General features: G+C 42.9%; 1 protein-coding gene across 1 annotated transcript in view; it reads right to left on the reverse strand.

The window, feature by feature from the left end:
- Positions 1 to 1,076: 1,076 nt before the first annotated feature.
- The window catches only part of madd (MAP-kinase activating death domain), a 259,573-nt gene continuing 238,653 nt past the window's right edge, over positions 1,077 to 21,996 (reverse strand). Inside the window, exons 21-23 of the mRNA XM_073050049.1 lie at positions 17,619 to 17,688; positions 5,040 to 5,086; positions 1,077 to 4,177 (exon numbers count right to left, since the gene is read on the reverse strand). Of these exons, the coding sequence (XP_072906150.1) occupies positions 4,076 to 4,177; positions 5,040 to 5,086; positions 17,619 to 17,688 (219 nt within the window). The 3' untranslated portion in view covers positions 1,077 to 4,075. The remainder of the gene's footprint in view (positions 4,178 to 5,039; positions 5,087 to 17,618; positions 17,689 to 21,996) is intronic.

A 21,996-nucleotide genomic window follows, 5' to 3' on the forward strand; every position in this document is an offset into this window, starting at 1 on the left:
AGAGAGAGAAACTGGATACAAAATAGAACAAAGTTTAAGTAATACAGGTCAGTGATAACAAATCCGATTCGGATTGTAAATATTTTTCCAAGCCTCAGTCACTTGCTTGCTGCACCTCTTTCAGAGAATGCAGATTTTGATTTATTACAAGCATCAGTGAGAGATGGCATTACTGTGGGAAATTGGCAATGACATGAATGGTAAGCTAGGATCTTCTTCAACATCATCGGCATGATCTGCTCCCAGTTTTTACATTCCTATTATTAATTCCCCTCCCCAGCCACATCCTTCTTGAAACAATGCCTCTTTAAGACACTCCCTACCTTAGCTTTGCAGGTGTGTGGACTTGTGTAAGCACAGAACCCTGCACTTGTGTTTGTCTCAGTATGGTTGACAGCTTAGGAGAGGACTGGTCACATACCCCACGATGCCCCTGCTGTGACTGGATCAAGGATAGTGAGGAAGGCAAATGCAATGTTAGCAAGAACGGAATGCTGAGGCTTTATAAGGTATTGGGCAGACTGCATTTACAGTACTGTGAGCAGTTTTGGGCCCCTTATCCAAGAGTTTGGAGAGGGTCCAGAGGAAGGTTACAAGTATATCCCTTGAACAAAAGGGTTAATTCATGAGGAACATTTGATAAAATTGGGCCTGTTTTCAGTGAGGTCTCAGTGAAACCTACCAAATACAGAAAGGCCTAGATGAACTGGACATGGAGAGGATGCTTCCAATAGCAATGGATTTTAGGACCAGAGGGTACAGTCTCACAAGGGAAGGGCATTTCTTTTGAACAGAAATGAGGAATTTCATTGCCTAGAGAGTGGTCAATCTGTGGAATTCACTGCCACGGATAGCTGGGGCCATCACTGGTTATATATTTAAAGCAGAGGTTGACAGATTCTTGGTAAATAAGATCATCAGAGATTACGGGGAGAAAGCAGGAGAATGTGTTGAAAAGAAAAATAAATTCGCCATCATGGAATGGTGGAACAGACTTAATGGACCGAATGGCTAATTCTGCACCTACTGTCTTGTGGCCTCACGATCAACAGTAGTGGACAAGAGTGAGTCAGACACACATGGACTGGTTTTATTGCAACATTCAAGATACTGTACAGTGCTATAAATACATGAAATACTGAATTATTTACACCAAAAATCCCAATCCTATAACAGCAAACACAAAAAAAACCAACCCTGCTGGTCAAACTAGAACAGAATATCTAACATAAACACATACAACATACAGAGAATAATGTGCTGTCATTAAGTTCAATTTAGGGGTCAAGCTGAGAAATGCTGGCTCTGACACAGCTGCTTAAAGTACACACTCATGCTCCACTTCCCAGCAGTGTGTCAAGGGGATCATCAGGGTGTATGAAGGATTTACTGGAAAATAAATAGGTTTGAGGCTAGTGTGACTGCGGAGGTAATGGATGTTGTTCATTGTCACGTGAAGGTGTACTACTCAGTTAAACTCCAGGTATGGAGGGACTCCCCCCACCCCCTCACTGTATGCTGGTGGGACTCCCTCCCTCTCAGAGTACAGGGACTCTCTGTGCTGCATGATTATGCTCTGGCAGTGTATCTGAGTACAATATTTCTGGATTGTTGACAGGAAGAGGACTATCTCTCTGACTGAAAAGCAAAACAAAACTGCAGATGTTGCCAACCTGAAATAAAACCAGAAAATTCTAGTAACACTTCAGGTCAAGTAGCATCTGTGGAGAGAAACACAATGACTTTCCATCCATGATCTGTCAGCTGAGTACAGAGTGGTTTCACTCTGTCACATTGTGAAGAGAGTGTTATTTCTCTTTATGTTGGGTGAGAAATACATCTCCAGAGGTTGGTACATTATGTATCAATCCTCATCACTCATGGTGGAGGGAGGTGACTATTCCTCTGCCGACTGAGTACAGGCCTGCTTATTCCTCTTTCACTGTTGGGTGAAGATCGCTCTTGTCCTTCTGGGTGGATTACGTGTCACCGGGGCAAGGGAAGACTGTGGTCGAATTTATGGATGGATTTTGCATACAGAGAAGGGAAGTAACTACTGGGAGTAACTTGCTCCTTGGATACTCTGGGTGGGATCAGGCCTATCACTGTGTCTGGAAGGGCTGACACCTGTCATTGTGCACAGGAAGAAGAAATTGTCCTCTCTCTCTCTCTGCCTCTGTGATTCTATGGAGGACTTTGCACTTAATATTGTCATAGACTACCCTTGACCTTACATTCAGAGGGACAGCAGAAAACCGAGGTATGAAAAGAGTCAGACAAGGGTGCAGTTGGCTACAGTCTGGTGTGACCTAGAGGCAGCAGTTAAAGTGATCAATGTTCAAGATGCCCTACTGGAGGTGGAGTGATGGCTGAAGTGGTGAAAGGATCAGACGGTGTCCACGGTCAAGTATGGGGGCACTCAGGCCTCTCCTAGACACTCACAGACAGATGCATTTAAAGTCACCAGTTTTGTCAAACACTCTTCCATCCCACTTGTCGTAGAGGGTTTAATCTGCAGCTGAGTGTCATCAGATGAGGAGGCAGTCCTGCCACACAGTTCCTACAACCTGCAGAGCTCACTGGGCCACTATGCAACTGGAGACTGTGGACTGTGGCCAAGTCCATCCTCACACTTCCCATGTGAGCAGCCCTCAGCTCCACAACACTGTGTGCAGGAGCAGAGCGAAGGCTCCTGCGCTCACCTGGCACTGTTGGTCATTGCAACTGATTCAGGAAAGTTACTCCGAGCAGTGGAATAACAGAAACACTCACAGTCCCACTGCTGCAATTCTTTACACTGAACAGACCACCATGGGACAGGTCATTGATGAGGGCAGTTCACAGCAAATCCAGCAGGAGACACTGCTCTGGAGGCAAATGTAGTTTGGCATTATGTTACAAACAGGTGAATTTACAGTGAATTATGTTAATAGAATCCAGAGGGATAATTCTCAGTGGGTCAATCTGAAGCAACTGTTGTGCTTTGTCACCCAGACTGGGTGAAGAAGACAGGCTTCCAGTACCACTGTCCTTCACAGTAAATCCAGTGGATGATTTGCAGATAACTGAGTAAATTCTAAATATGCTAGTTCCATACAAATCCAGTCTTAATTTCTTAATGGGAGAATATGGAATAGATTCCGTGAAGAACTGGCCCCAAGTGAATAAATACCCAGTGATGTCAGTGCACAATACATCCTCATGGGTGAACAGGCAATGAATCCAGTGTATGAGCAGCCTTTGAAGAGCAGGTTAAGTGTGAATCCAGTGCAGGAGTGGTTTTCAGTTGAAGGTTTGCAGACAACCTAATGTAAGAGAAGTCTTCGATGGGGAGTTTTGCAGAGAATCCAGGGCAGGTGTGAGTGGTCCTTAATGAGGAAGCTTGGAGTAAATCCAGTGCAGGAGTGAGAGGTCCTCGATAAAGAGGTTTAGAGTGAATCCAGTGCAGGGAGTGAGCGGTCCTCTGTGAGGAGCTTTGCAGTGAATCCAGCGCAGGGGTGAGTGCTCCCCGATGGACAGGTTTGCTATGAATCTAGAGGAGTGAGCAGTCCACGATGGGGAGGTTTGCAGTGAATCCAGTGGAGGAGTGAGTGGACCACGACTGTGTTCTTTTTTTTGTTGTTGCAGTGAATCCAGTCCAGGAGTGAGTGGTCCACGATGAGTAGTTACAGTTAAGTACAGTGTGCTAAGGTTTTCAATGAGTACATTTACAGCAAATCCAGTGCATGAGTGGCCCTCAATGGGTAGGTTTGCAGTGAATCCAGTGCAGTGAAGGTTGACATTGAGTCTGTTTACCATGATGAATCCAGTGAGGTTATCAAACCAGTGTGGAACTAGTATTTAAGACTGTGCCCAGAGTTCATTATTGTAATGCAACTGCTGACATGTACATTTAGCATGGATATTTAGATGAAGTCCTCCTAAACTGGGCAAGCTGTGAGCAAATGAAGTGATCTGGAAGTACAAGTCAAGCAGCCGTTACCTGCCATGAACACAGCTGTAACTGAGCAGCAAGAGTGCTGAACTGGTTGGCGAGTGGTGGACAGAGGTTAGGGTTGCTTGATGAGCTGATGTCTTATCGTGCTGGGGTTACCTTGTTCTTGCTCTCCATCTCTTTTCCTCTTGCTGCAGCCATGTAGGAGAACAGACACAGCACAGAATAACAGATCTCATGGGCCTGCAACAAGACAAGGGCAGGGTTGAAGCCACCAGAAGCCAGCCACACTCTGGAAAAAAGGCCACAATAACATCTGAATCCCACCAACTGCACGAGCTTCCTCTCACCCCTTCTAATCTAATCCCAAACACTTCAGTGAGTGACAATTTACATGTTCAAAAATAATGGCATTTCCACAGCTACACCTCCGTTCCACCGAAGAATTTAGACTTCCACTATTATCAGCAGCACGGTTTGTCAAATAGAATGAATTTGACATCTACCTATTGAAGTTAATTTCCCAGAACACTCCCATTTTACAGGTTTCATATTGCTCTTGATAGGACACATTTATTGCTTTAAACACTGGCACACCCCTCATTTGGTGTCAGCCACAAATTTAGCCGAACCCCTTTCATGTTGTTGATCAGCATTAATTTTAGCAAATAAAAACAGCCCAATCACTGGCAATTTGAATGGCAGTCTTTAACTTCTACCTTGTGACAGTTCTGTGGACAACATGCAATCTATTATACTGTCTGTATCAACTCAACAAGCCCTGATGTGAGTCATACATCTATTACAAGGAAGTTTATAAACAAAATTCCCATCGACTTATATTAATCATTGTATTTACATTGTAGTTGATTACATTTTACAATGCAGTACGCTGGACTTCATTTTCAAAACATCTGATATACCATACTTTCAATTCTATTACATCTGAGTGAAGAGGAGGATGCAAAGCACCCAACTAAGAAGGTGAGCATTACACCAGCTCCTACTTTGCACCACTGATTTCCAGCTTTGGATAAACGTAATGGTTGGGTGGTAAAGAAGATCACATGTTCGGTAAACACCAAGGGATAAAGAGCTTACTCACCATTGGAGTCTTGTACTTGTGAGTCACCACTTCGTTAGTTTGTGGAACTGAAACCGGACGAGCAAGAGATAAAAGAGAGTTTAACCCAGGAACAAATTATGAAATGCATTGCAAATGGAGATTGTGTGTACATGGACAGGTGGGCACGCTGTCTCTCATAGATATCTATCTCACAGATATGCGCACACACACTCTCTCATATTCAGTATACACTCTCTCTTGCACACACTCAGCTTCTCTCTCTCTTACATAGACTGAAACATAGAATCACATGCATGGGCTGACATACCCCTGCATGCTGAGATCTATACCCCTGTATATGCACAGATACATCCCACTACTTACAGATGTACTCCATACAAGTATTCAGTAAAGACTGCAATACACAATGACACTAATTATTTTAGGCAGCTAGTAATTTAGGATTGAAGGTATTAGTTTACAACCATCACAGCAACTGAGGAATTTACCATCATTTAAACAAATGAAAAATAAACACAAACCTCCAGTAATGGCACCCATGAAACCACCTCTGCCCCCAAAATCCATTCTGGTTCACACATGCCCTTGTACATCCCTAAAGATACTAGAAACTTGCAATACAAACTGAAGTTGGCATGGTCATGTGAGGCAAGTAATCGCTGAATTACATAAAAGATCCTCAAAACCAAGGCCCAGCTCACCAGCAACAACCATCTTGGGTGTAAAGCACAGGAACTTCTCTGACCCAATCCAAGAAGTATCATTGGTCAAGAACTCAGTACCTTCCCAAATCCCAAAGCTATTTCATCAGTTACAAAGCCAAGTATGAATTGTTATGGAATATTTTCTACTTGCCTGGATATTAGTCAAGTTCAACACCGTCCAGGATGAAGCAGACCACTTGACTGTCACACCAAACCTTCACTCCCTTTACCACCAGTGCACCATGGCTACAATGTGAACGGCAGCAACTTTCAGAAAACTTCTCAACATTACCTACCAAACTTCCTCTACCATCTGGAAAAGTAAGGAAGGCAGAAAGGGGGCAGAGGCACAGATGGGGGCGGGCACTGAGGTGGAACATATGCTGCAGTGGGTGGGCTAGAGCAGGCGTCTCTTGGAGGGGGAGTGGGAACAGGAGGAAGGGTGGTGTGGGAGCTGGTGTGCAGCTGGAAGGGGTGTGTTTCAGTTAATAGGTTATTCCTATGCTACCCATTTAGCGGCTCACACAAGGGAGGAGTTCACATACTGTACAAGCAGGGCTGTCCATAAAGTTCAATTGAATATCTTGCAAGGCTGGAGTCTTGGTGTGTCCTGCACTATCCCTCAAAATTAAACAACATGGTGTCTGGAATGGTTGATTGTCAATGAATTGGTGCTACAGAACAACTGAGATCTCCATAAAACAATTTACAGTAAGACTGTTCTTATTCACATATATCTATGAAAAAATATCAACCTAAACTGCTTGTTACTATTGATTGTGAGGATGTGGATGTGGTGAGAACCTACAAGTACCTGGGGGTTCACCTGGATGACAGACTTAGTGGAATACCAACACAGAGGCTGTGTACAAGAAGGGTCAGAGTCGCATCTACTTCCTGAGGAGACTGAGATCCCTTGCAGTATGCAGGCCTCTCCTTCACATGTTCTACCAGTCTGTTATCACCAGAACAATCTTCTATACAGTGGTGTGCTGGGGCAATGGCATCAACACGGGTGATGCCAACAGGCTCAATAAACTGATTAGAAAGGCTGGCTCTGTTATAGGAGTCAAACTGGACACACTGGAGGCTGTGGTAGAACAAAGGACCCTACAGAAAACTCCGGCAATTCTGGACAATGTTTCTCATCCTCCGCAGGCCACCTTGGCTTAACAGAGGAGCACTTTTAGTATTAGACTGAGACAACTGCGCTGCTCCAAAGAGGTATATGAGGTAATTCTTACCCTCGGCCATTAGGCTTTATAATGAGTCAACCTACAGCCAGGGAAGTGATGACCCCCTCCTGTTTGTCGTAATTTTTAAAAATTCTTTTTACTTCCCTTCTAATATTTATATCTGTGCACTTGTAATGCAACTGTGACATCATAGTTTCCCTTGGGATCAATAAAGTATCTGTGAATGCTAGTTGCTAATTGTATACACCATGAGACAGGAGCCAAGAATTGGCCAGTTGCTAGGCAACACCAGTCTGTGGGCCACTACCGTGGGGAAGTACAGAGACACAGACACAGTAGAGAAGTCAGTTAAGCTCCCAGGAAGAGAAAAGAAGGGTTTTGTAGTCCAAATAAATAAAGTACCAAAACAGGAACATGGAGCAAACCCCTGCAGTAACTACATCTACTTACTTAATAAAGCCCAGAGACATTTGATTTCTCTAAACCAGGGGACTTTGAGAGACAATTCAGATGCTTTGAGAGATTTAGGGTCGCGAACAATCTCACTCAGGCTTCAGAACAGCATCCAGTAAGCAAACTGATATACTGCAATGGTGACAAAGCAGATGGCATCTCGGGAGGAATCAGATGTGATGCTCAGAAAAAGGAGGACCAATTCAAAGAATTCTTCCCGGGAAAGTGAAATGTGATATATGAAGGGCCAAAGTTCAACTCCAGGAAACAGGAGCCAGAAGAAAGTGCAAACAAATTCATCACTGAATTGCACGTACTGCCAGAAAACTGTGCATATGGAAACCTGGGAGATTAGCTCAATAGAGACAGGATTGTTGTCAGGCTACTAAACACCAAATTGTCAGAGACTTCAGTTGCAGGCAAATCTCATGTTAGAGAAAGCTATCACTATAGTCAGGCAGAGTGAGAATGTTCGTCAGTAACAGGCACAAAAACGATGAAACACAGAATAGCTATAGGCTGTACACAAAGACGGGCACAAACAAGATGCATTCAGAAAGAGGGGACAGGACAGTTCAGCTCAAACAGAACAGACAAGCGAAACAAAGTCCAGGTAAAATGTCCAACTGCAGGAGATGTGGCAAGTCTCTATTCCATGTCAGAGAGCTCTGTCCAGCAAAAGAAGTGAAATGCCACTAATGAAATAGAGTTGGCCATTATAAAAGTCAATGTCACTCAATGGTATTTCTTCAGGAGGTCAAATAAGACCATGATCCAGACAAAGAGAGAGTTTTCCTTGGGGCTTTAGATTCAAATAGAGAAGACTAGTGTACTACGGTTCAGTTGTAAAACGAGACAGAGTTTCAAAATGGACACTGGGGGCAAATACCACAGCCACCCCCGAAGGTCTGCTCACAAAACCGGTGAAGAAAACTGTCCCTATGCTAAACTCAACAAAAATTCCTCACGGGGCCAGGGAAGCATAAACTCAGTGTGAAAGGGATCTGTAAAAATGAGAAATAGTGGAAAAAAAAGAGGATGTCTTATGTTGTTCAGCATTCCTGCTTCAGAGTAAACTGGATGAAATTTGTGCTGAGTTGAAAAAGGATTAATTCTGCAGCAGGGTCATGTAATACCGAGAGCCTGAATGGCCAGCAGTTCCAAAAGGAGCTCATGAGCGGGCTTGAAAGAGACACTCACCATTCTTGACAGTTTGTTACTAACAGGCTCCAGACTTGTCATCCCTGCTCTGTGCATGCCAAAATCATCAGTCAAATCCACCAGGGATATCAAAGCATCAAAAAACGTTGCCTAAAAGCAAAGCAAAGCGTGTGGTGGCCTGTTCTGAGCACACAGCTGGGAGATTATGTAAAGTAATGTGAAGCACGCAGAAAACTGCACAAAAATCATGCTGAGCTTCCCTGTCTCACAGAATTCCCAGATTTTCCATGGAAAAGTGCAGGCGCAGACATTTGAGCAGAAAAGAGACTAATATCTTCTCACTGTGGATTACCACTCACAGAATGCTGTCCTCTGATCCCTCACCAGCAATCAGTACTGGTTACAGGTGCTGTGTGTATGTTCTGTGTACTTGGATCTGGGGTTTGGCCCAGTACCTGTGAGTTGTATTCACTCACCATGGAATACCAGAGACATTTGAGTCAGACAGTGGTCCACAATTCAGCTGCTCAGAATATACAGCCTTTGCTAGGGACTATGAGTTCACACCTCAGACAAGCAGTCCATGATACCCATGGAAAAATAGAGAAGTGGGAAGAGCAGTGCAAACTGTTAGGAGTCTCCTACTCAAGGCCAAAGACCCCTGCAAAGCACTGCTAGCTTATTGCCCTACATCTCTTGTGAATGGCTACAGTCCATCAGAGCTGTCAATGGAAAGGCCAGAGACTGAGAACAAGTCTGCCTGTTCTTTCTTCTCCTCTCCAATCTCACTTATCGGACAAAGAAAGTGAGAAATTTCGAGACAACACAGCATGCTGAAACAAAGACCATGCATGATCTCAAACACAGAGCACAATCCTTGTCACTGCTCAGGAGTCATGAAGCTCTTTGGATTCAGACCAATTCACCAGAGGAACAATATTCTAGCAGCATGCAGCACAATTGTTTGTGATCAGAGCATGACAAGGGGAATCAGGCGGAACAGGTGTGTGCTCATTTGCCTTCGAAGTCCACAAAAGGTAGAGGAAGAAATAGAGTAACTAATCCTTATGACAAGGACCACTTCCCTGAGCAGGACAGACCTGCTCAAGAGCCAGCAGTCTACACGTTACGTACCACGGGTGAAATGAACTGAATCCTTCAATTTCACTAATTTCAATTCCGTTCTATGGACAAGAAGTACATAGCTAGCTTTTCTTCAAGAAGGGAGATGTAGTGGTCGCTATTAGTGTTATTCCTGAGCCACTCTCAAATGGGAGGAGTTCACATACTGTACAAGCAAGGTTGTCAATAAAGTTCAGACGATTATCACGGTACGCAGGCGTCCTGGTGTGTATTCGTCACTATCACTCAATATCGAACGCAACGAGGAAGAGGGCAGGAATGCAGCAGGGTGGGGGGGAGAGAGCATGATGTGGGGCGAGGGGGTAGGAAGAGATCGCCATATGGAGAAAAGGTGGGAGAAGGAGCATCCCAAGGATGGAGGTGGGTGGCAACGGGTGCTACGAAGAGAGGGAAAGTGCGCCACAGGGACAGGGGAGGGAATGGGCTCCACAGGGATTGGGAAGTGGGGGAGGGAGGGAGGAACTGAGGGAGTGGGCACTGCAGTGGGGGTGAGAGAGCACTGGAGGGAGGGGGAGCAAGGGGGGTAGGGAAGGTGCGAGTGGGTGATGGGGGAGGGGTGATGGGAGGGAGGGAGTGAGCGAGTGCTGGAGGGAGAGAGGGAGGGAGTGTCGGGGGAGGGTTGGGTGAGTCCGTGTGCGGGGGGGGGGGGACATGGAGTTCTCTGCAGACAATGGTACACTGGGTTCAGTATTCAGGGAATGACTGGGTGCACTGCAGACAATGGTACCCTAAGTAACAGTAGAGTGCTTGCACAGGGCTTCAATGCTGTTTTACCCAGGGTAAGGTTGTGTACAGGGAATAAAACAGTGCTTTGTGTATTATAAACAGGGGTACATTCGAGTCTGAGGCATTGTGTTCAGTGGTCATTGATGTATACACTAAGATGCATTGATGCTCACTGCTGTGCATAAAGATGTCACTTTGTTCGGTGTTGCATACATACAGAGATTACTCACTGGGATTCCGCAGTGTGTAGAGGGTTCAGAGAAACACTGGAGTTCGGTGCTCACTATATGTAGCAAGGTTTAAAGCACGTAAACAGAAGCTGTGTTTACTGGAAACACTGATGGTTCAATGCCAGCTAGAAAAGTAGATGAGGCACAGTGCTATGAACATATAGGTTGAGAAATGTATACATGATACAAAGTGCTGTGCTTACAAGGAATAACCAGCAATCATACTGGTTACAGGTGCTGTGTGTATGTTCTGTGTACTTGGATCTGGGGTTTGGCGATCTGCATTATGGAATGCACCATGCTTAGTTAGTGATAAGCAAGGTGAGGGAATTCAATGCTATGTAAACATAGTACAATTGTGATTTGTGTTTGGGGATTCTCAGAGGCAACTCCATTGCTTGTGCTGAGACAGGGATACTAACATTCATTGCTGTGTTAATGCTGTATAATCTAGGGTTCAGTGCTCAGCATGCAAGATGAATTCAAGTGTTCACAGCTGCAGAGTTTATTCTAGCAGTTTTCTGTAAGAGCAGTGTGTCCTGCTGGTAGAGTGTTTTGGTTTCAGCTAAAGGAGCCATGTTTAACTTAGGAGAGTTGTGTCAGCCAATCAGAGTGGTGGAATTGCGAGAAGGTTCTAGAGAGCGCTGGGTGGACAGAGACTGCTGACGGACAGTCGTCGGGTTCATGGAATTTTGGTGGGAGACGCAGAGGGGAGAGGATCAGGGAAGAAATCTGGAGGAGGGAAGACCATAGTGCAAGGATTACTTCATGAGATAAAGGAGTCCATGAAGGGGAAGGTCTATCCGTGATTGGTGATGAGAATACAGCGCCGTGAGTAAAGCGGTGTACCCAACCACCACAGACATGACATGAGCTCCAATGATTATGTGCATATTGACACTGGTTTAATTGTAACTTTTTAAATTGTAATTGTTTAATTGTAATTTTTGTTTTCCTTTATTTTTCCCGTTAACTGTTTGATAAAGCTGAAACTGATAAATATACTTTCTTTATACTTTTATGCTGGCGTATGATCTGTTTTTTTTTGGTGACTGATATAGTGTGCAGTCAGTATTTACACAGCATTCGATCAAATTGAGATTCCTTTAATCAGAATTTCCAATGTTCCTGTTTGGTTGAACCCTAATTCATACCACCCTACACGTATATTGTTTATGAAATGTGGCTTTCTCACTTCTGAGTCATGTGGCTGTTAGCAGATGAGCCAAAATTGTGAGAGTTTTACATATGGAGGAGTGTTGTTTGGGTTTTCGGATGCTGTGTGAATGCTGTTTAAAGACTGATTAACTTTTGAACAATTGTCTTTAAAGTTTGGCCTACCTAACACTCCTTTTGTTAGATTTCTCCAAATTAGACATTTTACCAACCCTTTAATACCAAACTTTCCTGAGGTACCTGTTAAAAATGTTGTGGATTTGTTTCTTTGTATGAATCCATTGGGTAAAGGTTTAATTTCTACTATTCGAGATATGTTAGCGATGTTGAGGCGAGCCCCCTTTGACAAAATTAAAACTGCCTGGGAGCATGATTTAAATTTTTCTTTATCCGACAAGGTTTGGGATTCAATTCTCAGGTTAGTTAATTCAACTTCTCTATGTGCCACTGCCTTTTTACAGGTCAAGGTGGTACACAGGGCTCATATGTCTATAACTAAATTATTGCGATTCTATCCTGCTATTAGTTCCTGTTGCGATAAGTGTAAAGGGGGCAAGGCGTCTCTTATTCATATGTATTGGGCTTGTCCTAGCTTGGAGAAATTCTGGAGAGATTTTTTTTAAACTTTATCTCATATACTTAATTGCTACTTGGAACCTAACCCTCTGATTGCTCTTTTTGGCACTTCGGGAGAAGATGACCCGCATCTGACTCCGGCTAAGCGTTGTACAGTGTCTTTCACCTCTCATTCGGCCAGACGTGCAGTCCTTCTTAGATGGAGACATGCTGCCCCACCAACTCATGCTCAATGGCTCAGAGACATAATGCCATTATGAACCTTGAAAAGATTCATTATTCACTTCTTAATTTGATATAAAGCTCCAAAAGGTGTGGGGACCTTTTCTTGAATATTTTCATAATTCCTGTTTAGATTAAGGGTTCACCTCTCCCTTTTTTTTCTTTTGCATTTAAATCCCTTACTTCCAGCTTCTTACGGTTAAGATTTATGTTTTTTTTAAATGTGTGAACATATTATAGATTAGGAAATAGGCAATAAACCTTTTTATAAATACAGCTCTGTGGTGATATAGTTCTGATTGCTTTGGCAGTCAGGGTGAAGGATAATCCTAAGAGCTTCTACAGGTATGTTAAGAGCAAAAGGATAGTAAGGGGTAAAATTGGTCCTCTTGAAGATCAGAGTGGTCAGCTATGTATGGAACCAAAAGAAATGGGAGAGATATTAAATGGGGTTTCTTTGCATTTGTATTTACTAAGAAAACTGGAATGGAGTCTATGGAAACAAGGCAAACAAGTAGGGAGGTCATGGAACTTATACAGATTAAAGAAGAGGAGGTGCTTGACGTCTTGAGGCAAATCAGAGTAGATAAATCCCCAGGAGCTGACAGGGTATTCCCTCGGACCTTGAAGGAGACTAGTATTGAAATTGCAGGGGCTCTGGCAGAAATATTTAAAATGTCGATATCCATGGGTCAGGTGCCAGAGGATTGGAGGATAGCTCATGTAGTTCCGTTGTTTAAAAAAAGGCTCAAAAAGCAAGCCAGGAAATTATAGGCCGGTAAGTTTGACATCGGTAGTAGATAGACAGGGACTTAATAGAAAAAGTCAGCATGGCTTTGTGTGTGTTAGGTCATGTTCAACCAATCTATTAGAGTTTTTCAAGGAAGTTACCAGGAAAGTGGATGAAGGGAAGGCAGTGGATGGTGTATACATGGACTTCAGTAAGGCCTTTGACAAGGTCCCGCATGGGAAGTTAGTTAGGAAGATTCAGTCACTAGGTATACATGGAGAGGCAGTAAATTGGATTAGACATTGGCTCAATGGAAGAAGTCAGACAGTGGTCGTGGAGGATTGCTACACTGAGTGGAGGCCTGTGACTAGTGGTGTGCCACAGGGATCAGTGCTGGGTCCATTGTTATTTGTCATCTATATCAATGATCTGGATGATAATGTGACAAATTGGATCAGCAAATTTGCTGATGATACAAAGATTGGAGGTGTAGTGGACAGTGAGGAAGGTTTTCAAAGCTTGCAAAAGGATTTGGACCAGTTGGAGGAATGGGCTGAAAAATGGCAGATGGAGTTTAATGTGGACAAGTGTAAGATATTGCACTTCGGAAGGTCAAACCAAAGTAGAACATACAAAGTAAATGGTAGGACACTGAGGAGTGCAGTAGAACAGAGGGATCTGGGAGTACAGATATATAATTCCTTAAAAGTGGCTTCACAAGTAGATAGGGTTGTAAAGAAAGCTTTTGGTACATTGGCCTTTATAAATCAAAGTATTGAGTATAAGAGTTGGAATGTAATGGTGAGGTTGTATAAGACATTGGTGAGACCGAATTTGGAGTATTGTGTGCAGTTTTGGTCACCTAATTACAGGAAGGATATTAATAAGGTTGAAAGAGTGCAGAGAAGGTTTACAAGGATGTTGCCACGACTTGAGAAACTGAGTTACAGAGAAAGGTTGAATAGGTTAGGACTTTATTCCCTGGAGCATAGGAGAATGAGGGGTGATTTGATAGAGGTGTATAAAATTATGATGGGTATAGATAGAGTGAATGCAAGCAGGCTTTTTCCACTGAGGCCAGGGGAGAAAAAAATCCAGGTCATGGGTTAAGGGTGAAGGGGGAAAAGTTTAAAGGGAACATTAGTGGGGGCTTCTTCACGCAGATAGTGGTGGGAGTGTGGAATGAGCTGCCAGATGAAGTGGTTAATGCGGGCTCACTTTTGACATTTAAGAAAAACTTCGACAGGTATATGGATGAGAGGGGTTTGAGATATGGCCCAGGTGCAGGTCAGTGGGATTAGGCAGAAAAATGGTTCGGCACAGCCAACAAGGGCCAAAAGGCCTGTTTCTGTGCTGTAATGTTCTATGGTTCTATGATTAACTTTTTTATATATCGTAAGGTTGGCTTGGAATTGGGTAGTGGGAGGGTGGTGTGGTAACTAACTTTATACAATTTTACTATGGGTGCTTTTCTTCGTTGTTATGAACTGTGCTTTTGATATGTTTGTTTTGCACTGTATAAACCTCTTTTAACTTTTTTTTGTTTTGTCGCATTGTAGAAACTCATAAAAAATTAATTAAAAAATTAAAAATAAATAAAGACTGATTAAGTGGTTTGTGTGTTTAAGTCAGTGTTCTAGTGTTTAAACTAGCATCAGGGTAAGTAATTACTGTATTTTATTATGGATGCGATTTAAGTTTGGTGTGATAATGTTTGTGGTCAGAGCAGGGTGGATATTTGAAGGTCCAACGAACTGCTACTTCGAGTGCTGAGTTCCATAAAAGTATTGGGGAAAGTTATGCTGGTTGAACAGCATTTTGACCATCGGCTGGTAAGAGTGTTGTGTTAATTCAGACTAGCAGTGCTGTGACTGAAGTTGCGTCACCCGATACATTAAGAGAACCTGGAGAGGTGGGACTGTAGGCAGTCCGTATTTTTACGGAAAGGGAGAAATACAGCTCAGGGTGAAAACCTTAAGACAAGTTGCTTGTAGCTAGGGGCGAAGACTTTGAAGACAAGTTCTCATTTCTGCGAAGTGAGGGAAAGAAGCTGGCTGATGTTAAAGGTCTAATGGGTCCCTTGGCAATTAATGGAAATTCTGAGCTGGTTTTGGCAATGACATCACTGGTAGATAAATGCCAGAGTGCACCGGTGGACAGCCAGTTATCATAGGCTTAGAATGTTTTCTGAGATTTTCACAAACATTCCAGGAGAAAGGGGAGTAACTTTCTGTCTACATTTTCAGTCTAGAGAGACAGCTGCATTGCTTGTGCCATCAAGGGCTATTGAACTGGCTGAGATAAATTTGTTACGGATGGGGCAAGTTGTGATTGCTTTAAGCATTCAAATGTCTCATAAGATGTGTCCCTTCCCTCGTTTGTTGAGCTGATCAGAGAAGTGAGAAGATACAATGGAGGAGAGGGAAGCCTCCACCAGTAGGGCAAAGTCCTCAGCAGTAGTCTTTGTTGCTGAAGCGAAAAACCTGCAAGCCAAGGTATCTCGGTTGATGGTAGCTAGTACTGCCACCAAGTGTGATAAGCCCGATAGGAAATCGGACCCACTGAAGAACAAAACTTAGAGTATTGTGTTCAATTCCAGTCACCTCATTATAGGAAGGATGTGGAAGCTTTGGAGAGGGTGCAGAGGAGATTTACCAGGATGTTTCCTGAATTGGAGAACAAGTCATATGAAGCAAGGTATGAACGGGGTTCACTGCTACAGACTCAAGTGTGCACTGGGTGACAGTTACAAATGATCCACTGCCCAGTAAACCTTCTTCAGTTTATGCCAGCATTATCTGCATGCAGATCTATGAACTTTAGAATTCCAGCATCTGCTAAGTGTTGGAAATACATAACATCTCAAACAAGAGTTTTGGAAAGAACAGTTAACATTTTAGGTTCTGATCAAGAGTCATAGATCTGAAATGTTAACTCTGTTTCATTCTCCACAGATGTTGTCTGTCCTGCCGAGTATTTCATGGCCATTGATATTTGAATCCTTTGACTAGCAGAGATCCATTAATACAAGCCTAATTTATTTTATTCTGATGATTCTGTACTGCACTTATCTAAAGGTCCTAATATCCTTTCTTGCGCTGTCCTGAAGTGTACGACCTAATTCCACATACCACCTAACCAGCATCTAAAACTGGATTTTCTCCCTTACAGTGACCTTTTTCCAATGCCAGACTGGTACAATTATGATTTGCTTCTCCCTCGTTACCTGAATGGAAGACGACCTGAAAATGTACTTAAGTACACATGTACATACATTACACAGGCTGAAAAATGTACCTTAAAAGTTGAGTATGTGACACATGCCTGATTTGATAAGAACCAGTTAGTAAAATGAATTGGTTAATCCAATATTGGTCTGGGCACTCCTCACTCCAGTAACTAAAGATGGCAGTTAACTGAGCTTTGGATGCATATACAAGCCCATACAACCATGTACACAAGGGCACAACCATGTACACAAGGATACACACACACTCTGCATGTTTCTCTCACACACACAAGAGTTTCCACCTATCCCTCAGTTTTGGCCATGACATCAAGAATGAAGAACTCCATTTCTCTTCTTGAGGAAAAGGCGTATCCAAGTAGTAGTACCCACCTGCCAACAATATATAGACAACATGGGATAAATGCAGCACTGTGTTTTCACTGTGTCTACCTCACACAGATAACATTAGACACTGTAACACTCATCTCCATGATAATACCACAAATCACTAAATCAAAGCTTGACAGAAGACTTCCAGAAGAAAAAACACTGAGGTACACTGTGAGAAGCTGGACTAATGAGCAAAAAGGGGTGTTTGTTTTATGCAAACAATACACTACTGCTAGGTAAAAACTCTATATTTTTCTTGCTTTTAATTCTGAACATCTCCTAGTAGTTTCTCTATTTGAACCTGGGGAAACCCAGACCAGAGGTACTTTTTGGGAGGATCCGTCATCACTGAAGTTGTTGTCTGTTGCAATGATGGTGAAGTCGATACTCATCAGAACCATCAAGAGGATGCTAACCAGTGCAACTGCTAGTCAGACAGACCACCCACTCACCCCGTGTCGATCTCAATGAGAAATCTCCAAATATCTTCAAGAGTCTGAGTGCAAACTTCCCACAGCACCTGAAAAAGTCCATCCCTCTTGGCTGCAGACTGCACACCTCTCCATGCTTGCGCCCACCCTTCTGAAGGAGTGTCTCCGTCACTGTCATGTTTGAGTGATGCTTGTACCTGGCATACAGCCAATATTAAACATTTAATTACCAAATTCTTCCAGGACAAAGACTCCTTTGATTGTATTGCACTTTTTAATGTGACTCAGTTCAATGAAAACCTGCAAATAAACAAAAAGGAAAGGCCATTAGCCAAGCTGGTAACCAAAATTCAGGAATAATGTATTTATATATAAATTAAAATGTTTAATGTCACAGCAAATCTAGCAGAGCATGTAACAAATAAAGATACAAATCCCACAATCTGCTGCCACAAAGCAAAACTAAAAGAATGAGAAATTATCGCTAAGAAGCAAAGACAGCAGTAGACTGGTACCTTCCACTCCTTGCAGGAGGAGAAAGCATGGAAGAGAAATGGTCGGAATTAATATTGGGTATGACTAGGAGACACTCATCCACACACTACACTCCCCGACTTCCCTTCCTGTTGTGCCAGGCACAGAGAAACAATAATACCAAGGCAAAGTTGCCTACAAAGACATACCGACTCCCCTCACATTACTGTATATGTAGTCCTGACAACTGGGCATACACTGTACTTGTGAATATATATTTCTACCTCTTCACAGGGAAGGTATATACAACATTCCCAAAACATCACACTTAACCTATAACACTTAACAGATATAAATGTAGAAAGACACTACATATCACTGTTGCTCCTCCTACCTCTGTCAGACAATACCTGAGCTCGTTATTTGGCCCATTAAACTATGCTGCTTTCTCTTCACACATAATCCATCAGGCTTAACATACCTTTTAATAACCATCCTAAGTCTAATCACTTTTCCTTGCTAATTTTTTGTATGCATCCATCCAGAGAAGGTACTTGAAATGCTAGTAGGACATAAATCACTTGACCTGCTTGGGATGTACCCACTCTTCACAAGGAAAGTAAGAAAGGAAATTAGTAGAAGCCTGGCAACAATCTTCTGTAGATTCAAGAGTGGTGCATGGAAAACTGCAAATCTTAACCTTTACTCAAAAATGATTGTAGGGATAAACTAAGCAACGACGGACTGGTCCGTTTAATGTCAGTGTTAGGGGCAATGTTAGAAACACTAAGAACTCACAACCACTTACACATGTGAATTGATTACAGTTACCAGTATGGAATTATTAAATGCAAATTGTGTCTAACAATTTGGAAGTTTTGTGATGAAGCAACAAAGAAACAAGGGAAATGTACCTAATATGGACTTACAAAAGGCCTTTGATGATATGCCACAGAATAGGCATGTTAACAAGATTGAGGTTATGGGAGGGGCAGTAACAGCCTAGCTAAAAATGTGTTGAGTAGAAAGAATCAGTACAACAGCTGAAGTTTTTTTTGGAAAGGAGAGAAAGGTATAGTGGAATCAGGCTACATCCACACTAGACCGGATAATTTTGAAAACGCCGGTTTCGCATAAAAATGATAGGAGTCCACACTATGCGTTTTTGAAAATATCTCTATCCACATTGAAATGGAGATTTTGGCGAATCTCCTCCTATTGGGCATGCGCAGGACACATCTACCGAAAACAAGCGACATGTTTGGTGTCGAATCTTGCCGTAAAAGTGCACGTTTGTGTATTTACAGACTAGAAAAACTTACAACAATGTTGGCTCTTGCACAGGAGAACTTAAAAGTAAAAAAACAAATACTGGAGCGTTCAGAGGCAACCGACAGGGAGTTCACGGACAGATTGACCCGGCTGACGACGAACATTGAAAAACTGACTAACTCTGTTGCATTAATAAAGCACCTTGTTAAATGCATGAATGTTTTAATGTCTGCATCAATATTATCTTGTATTTCCATACAATGTTACATTAGGCTGTTACACATCTATTGTCAGAGAAGTACTTGCATAAATAGGTAAACCACCTTCATACGAGCAAGGGACAGAAAACAGGGCAAAGTGATTATACTTATTTATTCAGTAAGTTATGGGTCAAAGTATTTGGTGAGTACATTTCTAACTCTGCTGGCTTCAGTCTCGTTGCCATCTGTTCTGAAATTGTTAGGTTGCGTTCAAGAAAACAATGAAATAGCGCGCTGCCGTCTGATAGCTTTTTCAGAAGTCTTCGGTTACCCCGTCCACACTGATCTGTCCGAGCAACGTTTTCAAAAATACCCACCCTGGAAAGCGTTTCTGAAAAGCTCCGGTTTCGGGGGACGAAAACGCTGTTTTAGTATGGACGGGAGGTAAAAACGAAGGGAAAAAGCTTCGGTTACGGATTTATCTGGTGTAGTGTGGACGCAGCCTCAGTAGCACATATATTGCTTCCTTTGTATATACTGATGACTTGGACTGGGGTGTTTAGGGCACAATAGCCACGTTTGTAAATGATAAAAGGAAGTGAATGAGTTGTGAAGAGGATATTAATCACACAGAAAGACTGGTGAAATAGATGAATAGGTGAAAGATAAAATTTAATGCTGGAAGTACAAAGTGGTTGGAAGTATGGCAGTAAGAAAGAAGAGGCTAAGAGTATACTCATAGTTCACTGAAAGAGCAGGGCAAGTTGAGAAAGTGGTTAAGAAAGCAAACAGAATCCTGAGCTCCGCATATAGAAGTAGAGGAGTATATGAGGAAATAAGCCATAATGAACCTTCATAAAACACTAGCTCAGCCACAGCTGACGTATCGTCTTCATTTCTCGGCACCACATTTCAGGAAAGATGTGAAGCTCTGGAGAGAATGTAGTAAAAATTTAGAATCAGAGTCAGAAGTATGCAGTACTGTAACAGCCCAAAGCATCTATGCTAACCATTATGACTGACTCTATTAACCTCACTTGCTTCCCTTAATTCCATATCACTACTTTGCAACACACACAAAATGCTGGTGGAACGCAGCAGGCCAGGCAGCATCTATAGGGAGAAGCGCTGTTGGACGAAGGGTCTCGGCCCGAAACGTCGAAAGCGCTTCTCCCTATAGACGCTGCCTGGCCTGCTGCGTTCCACCAGCATTTTGTGTGTGTTGCTTGAATTTCCAGCATCTGCAGATTTTCTCGTGTTCACTACTTTGCATTACACATTCAAATACCTATCCAGATGCCTATTAAATGTCACTTCTGCCTCCACCACCACCTCTGGCAGCTCATTCCAGATACCAAGCACTCTGTGCAGAAAAACTTATGCTCAGATCCCCTTTAAATCTCCTTCTCACCTTAAACCTTTGCCTTATGGTTTTAGACTACAGTTGCCTATCGCCACAATAGGTCTACAGTGGATGCAATCTCACTGGCTCACCACTTGGCCTTGGATCACCTGGACAATGGCAATAACTAATTTCAACGGATGCTGCCCGACCTGCTGAGTTCATCCAGCTTGTTTGTATGTGTTGGTTTGACCACAGCATCTGCAGTGTACTTTGTGTTTACAATTACTAAGTCAGCCTGCTGTTTATTGACTACAGCTCTGCATACAGCACCATCAATGCCTCAGTACTAATCAACATGCCCCAAAACCTGGGCCTCTGTACCTTCCTCTGCAACTGGATCCTTGACTTCCTTATCAGGACACAACAATCAGTATAGATCGGAAGTAACATTGCCTCCTTGCTGACAAACAATGCTGGCATACCTCAAGGATGTGTGCTTAGCCCACTGCTCTACTCCATCTATAAATTTGCCGATGACACGGCTACTGTTGGCAGAATTTTAGATGGTAATACGGAGGCATATGAGGAAGATCAGCTGGTTGAGTAGTGTCATAACAACTTTGCACCCAACATCAGCAAGACAAAGGAACTGACTGTGGACTTGAGGAAGGGCAAGTTGATGGAAGACACACCAGCCCTCATCGAAGAATCAGCAGTTTCAAATTCCTGGGTGTCAACATCTCTGAGGATCTATCTTGGGCCCAACATATTCATGCAATTACAAAGAATGTATGATAGCAGTAATCTTTCATTAGGAGTTTTGAGGTGATTTGGTATGTCAACAAAGGCTCTCGTAAATACAGATGTGTTGTGGATAGCATTCTAACTGGTTGCATCACCGCGAGGTACGGAGGGGCCACTGCACAGGATCGGAAAAAGCTGCAGGAAGTTGAAAACTCAGCCAGCTCCATCATGGGCACCAGCCTCCCCAGCATCCAGAACGTCTTCAAAAGGCCATGCCTCAAAAAGGTGGCAGGCATCATTAAAGGACCCCATCATCCAGCACATGTCTGTTTCTTATGGCTACCCTTAAGGTGATGCTACTGGAGCCTGAAGACACACAACTCAGCTCCTTTCCCACTACCATCAGATTTCTAAATGGATAATGAACCCCTGTACACTACCTATTTTTTCCCTTTTTTGCTCTACTTATTTAATTTAATTGTTTATTTATATATTATTTCTTACTGTAATTTATTATGTATTGCAATGTAATGCTGCTGCAATACATTTCACAGCATATGCCAGTGATAGTAA

The sequence above is a fragment of the Hemitrygon akajei genome, chromosome 6 (assembly GCF_048418815.1).
Source record: "Hemitrygon akajei chromosome 6, sHemAka1.3, whole genome shotgun sequence".
Lineage (NCBI taxonomy): Eukaryota > Metazoa > Chordata > Chondrichthyes > Myliobatiformes > Dasyatidae > Hemitrygon > Hemitrygon akajei.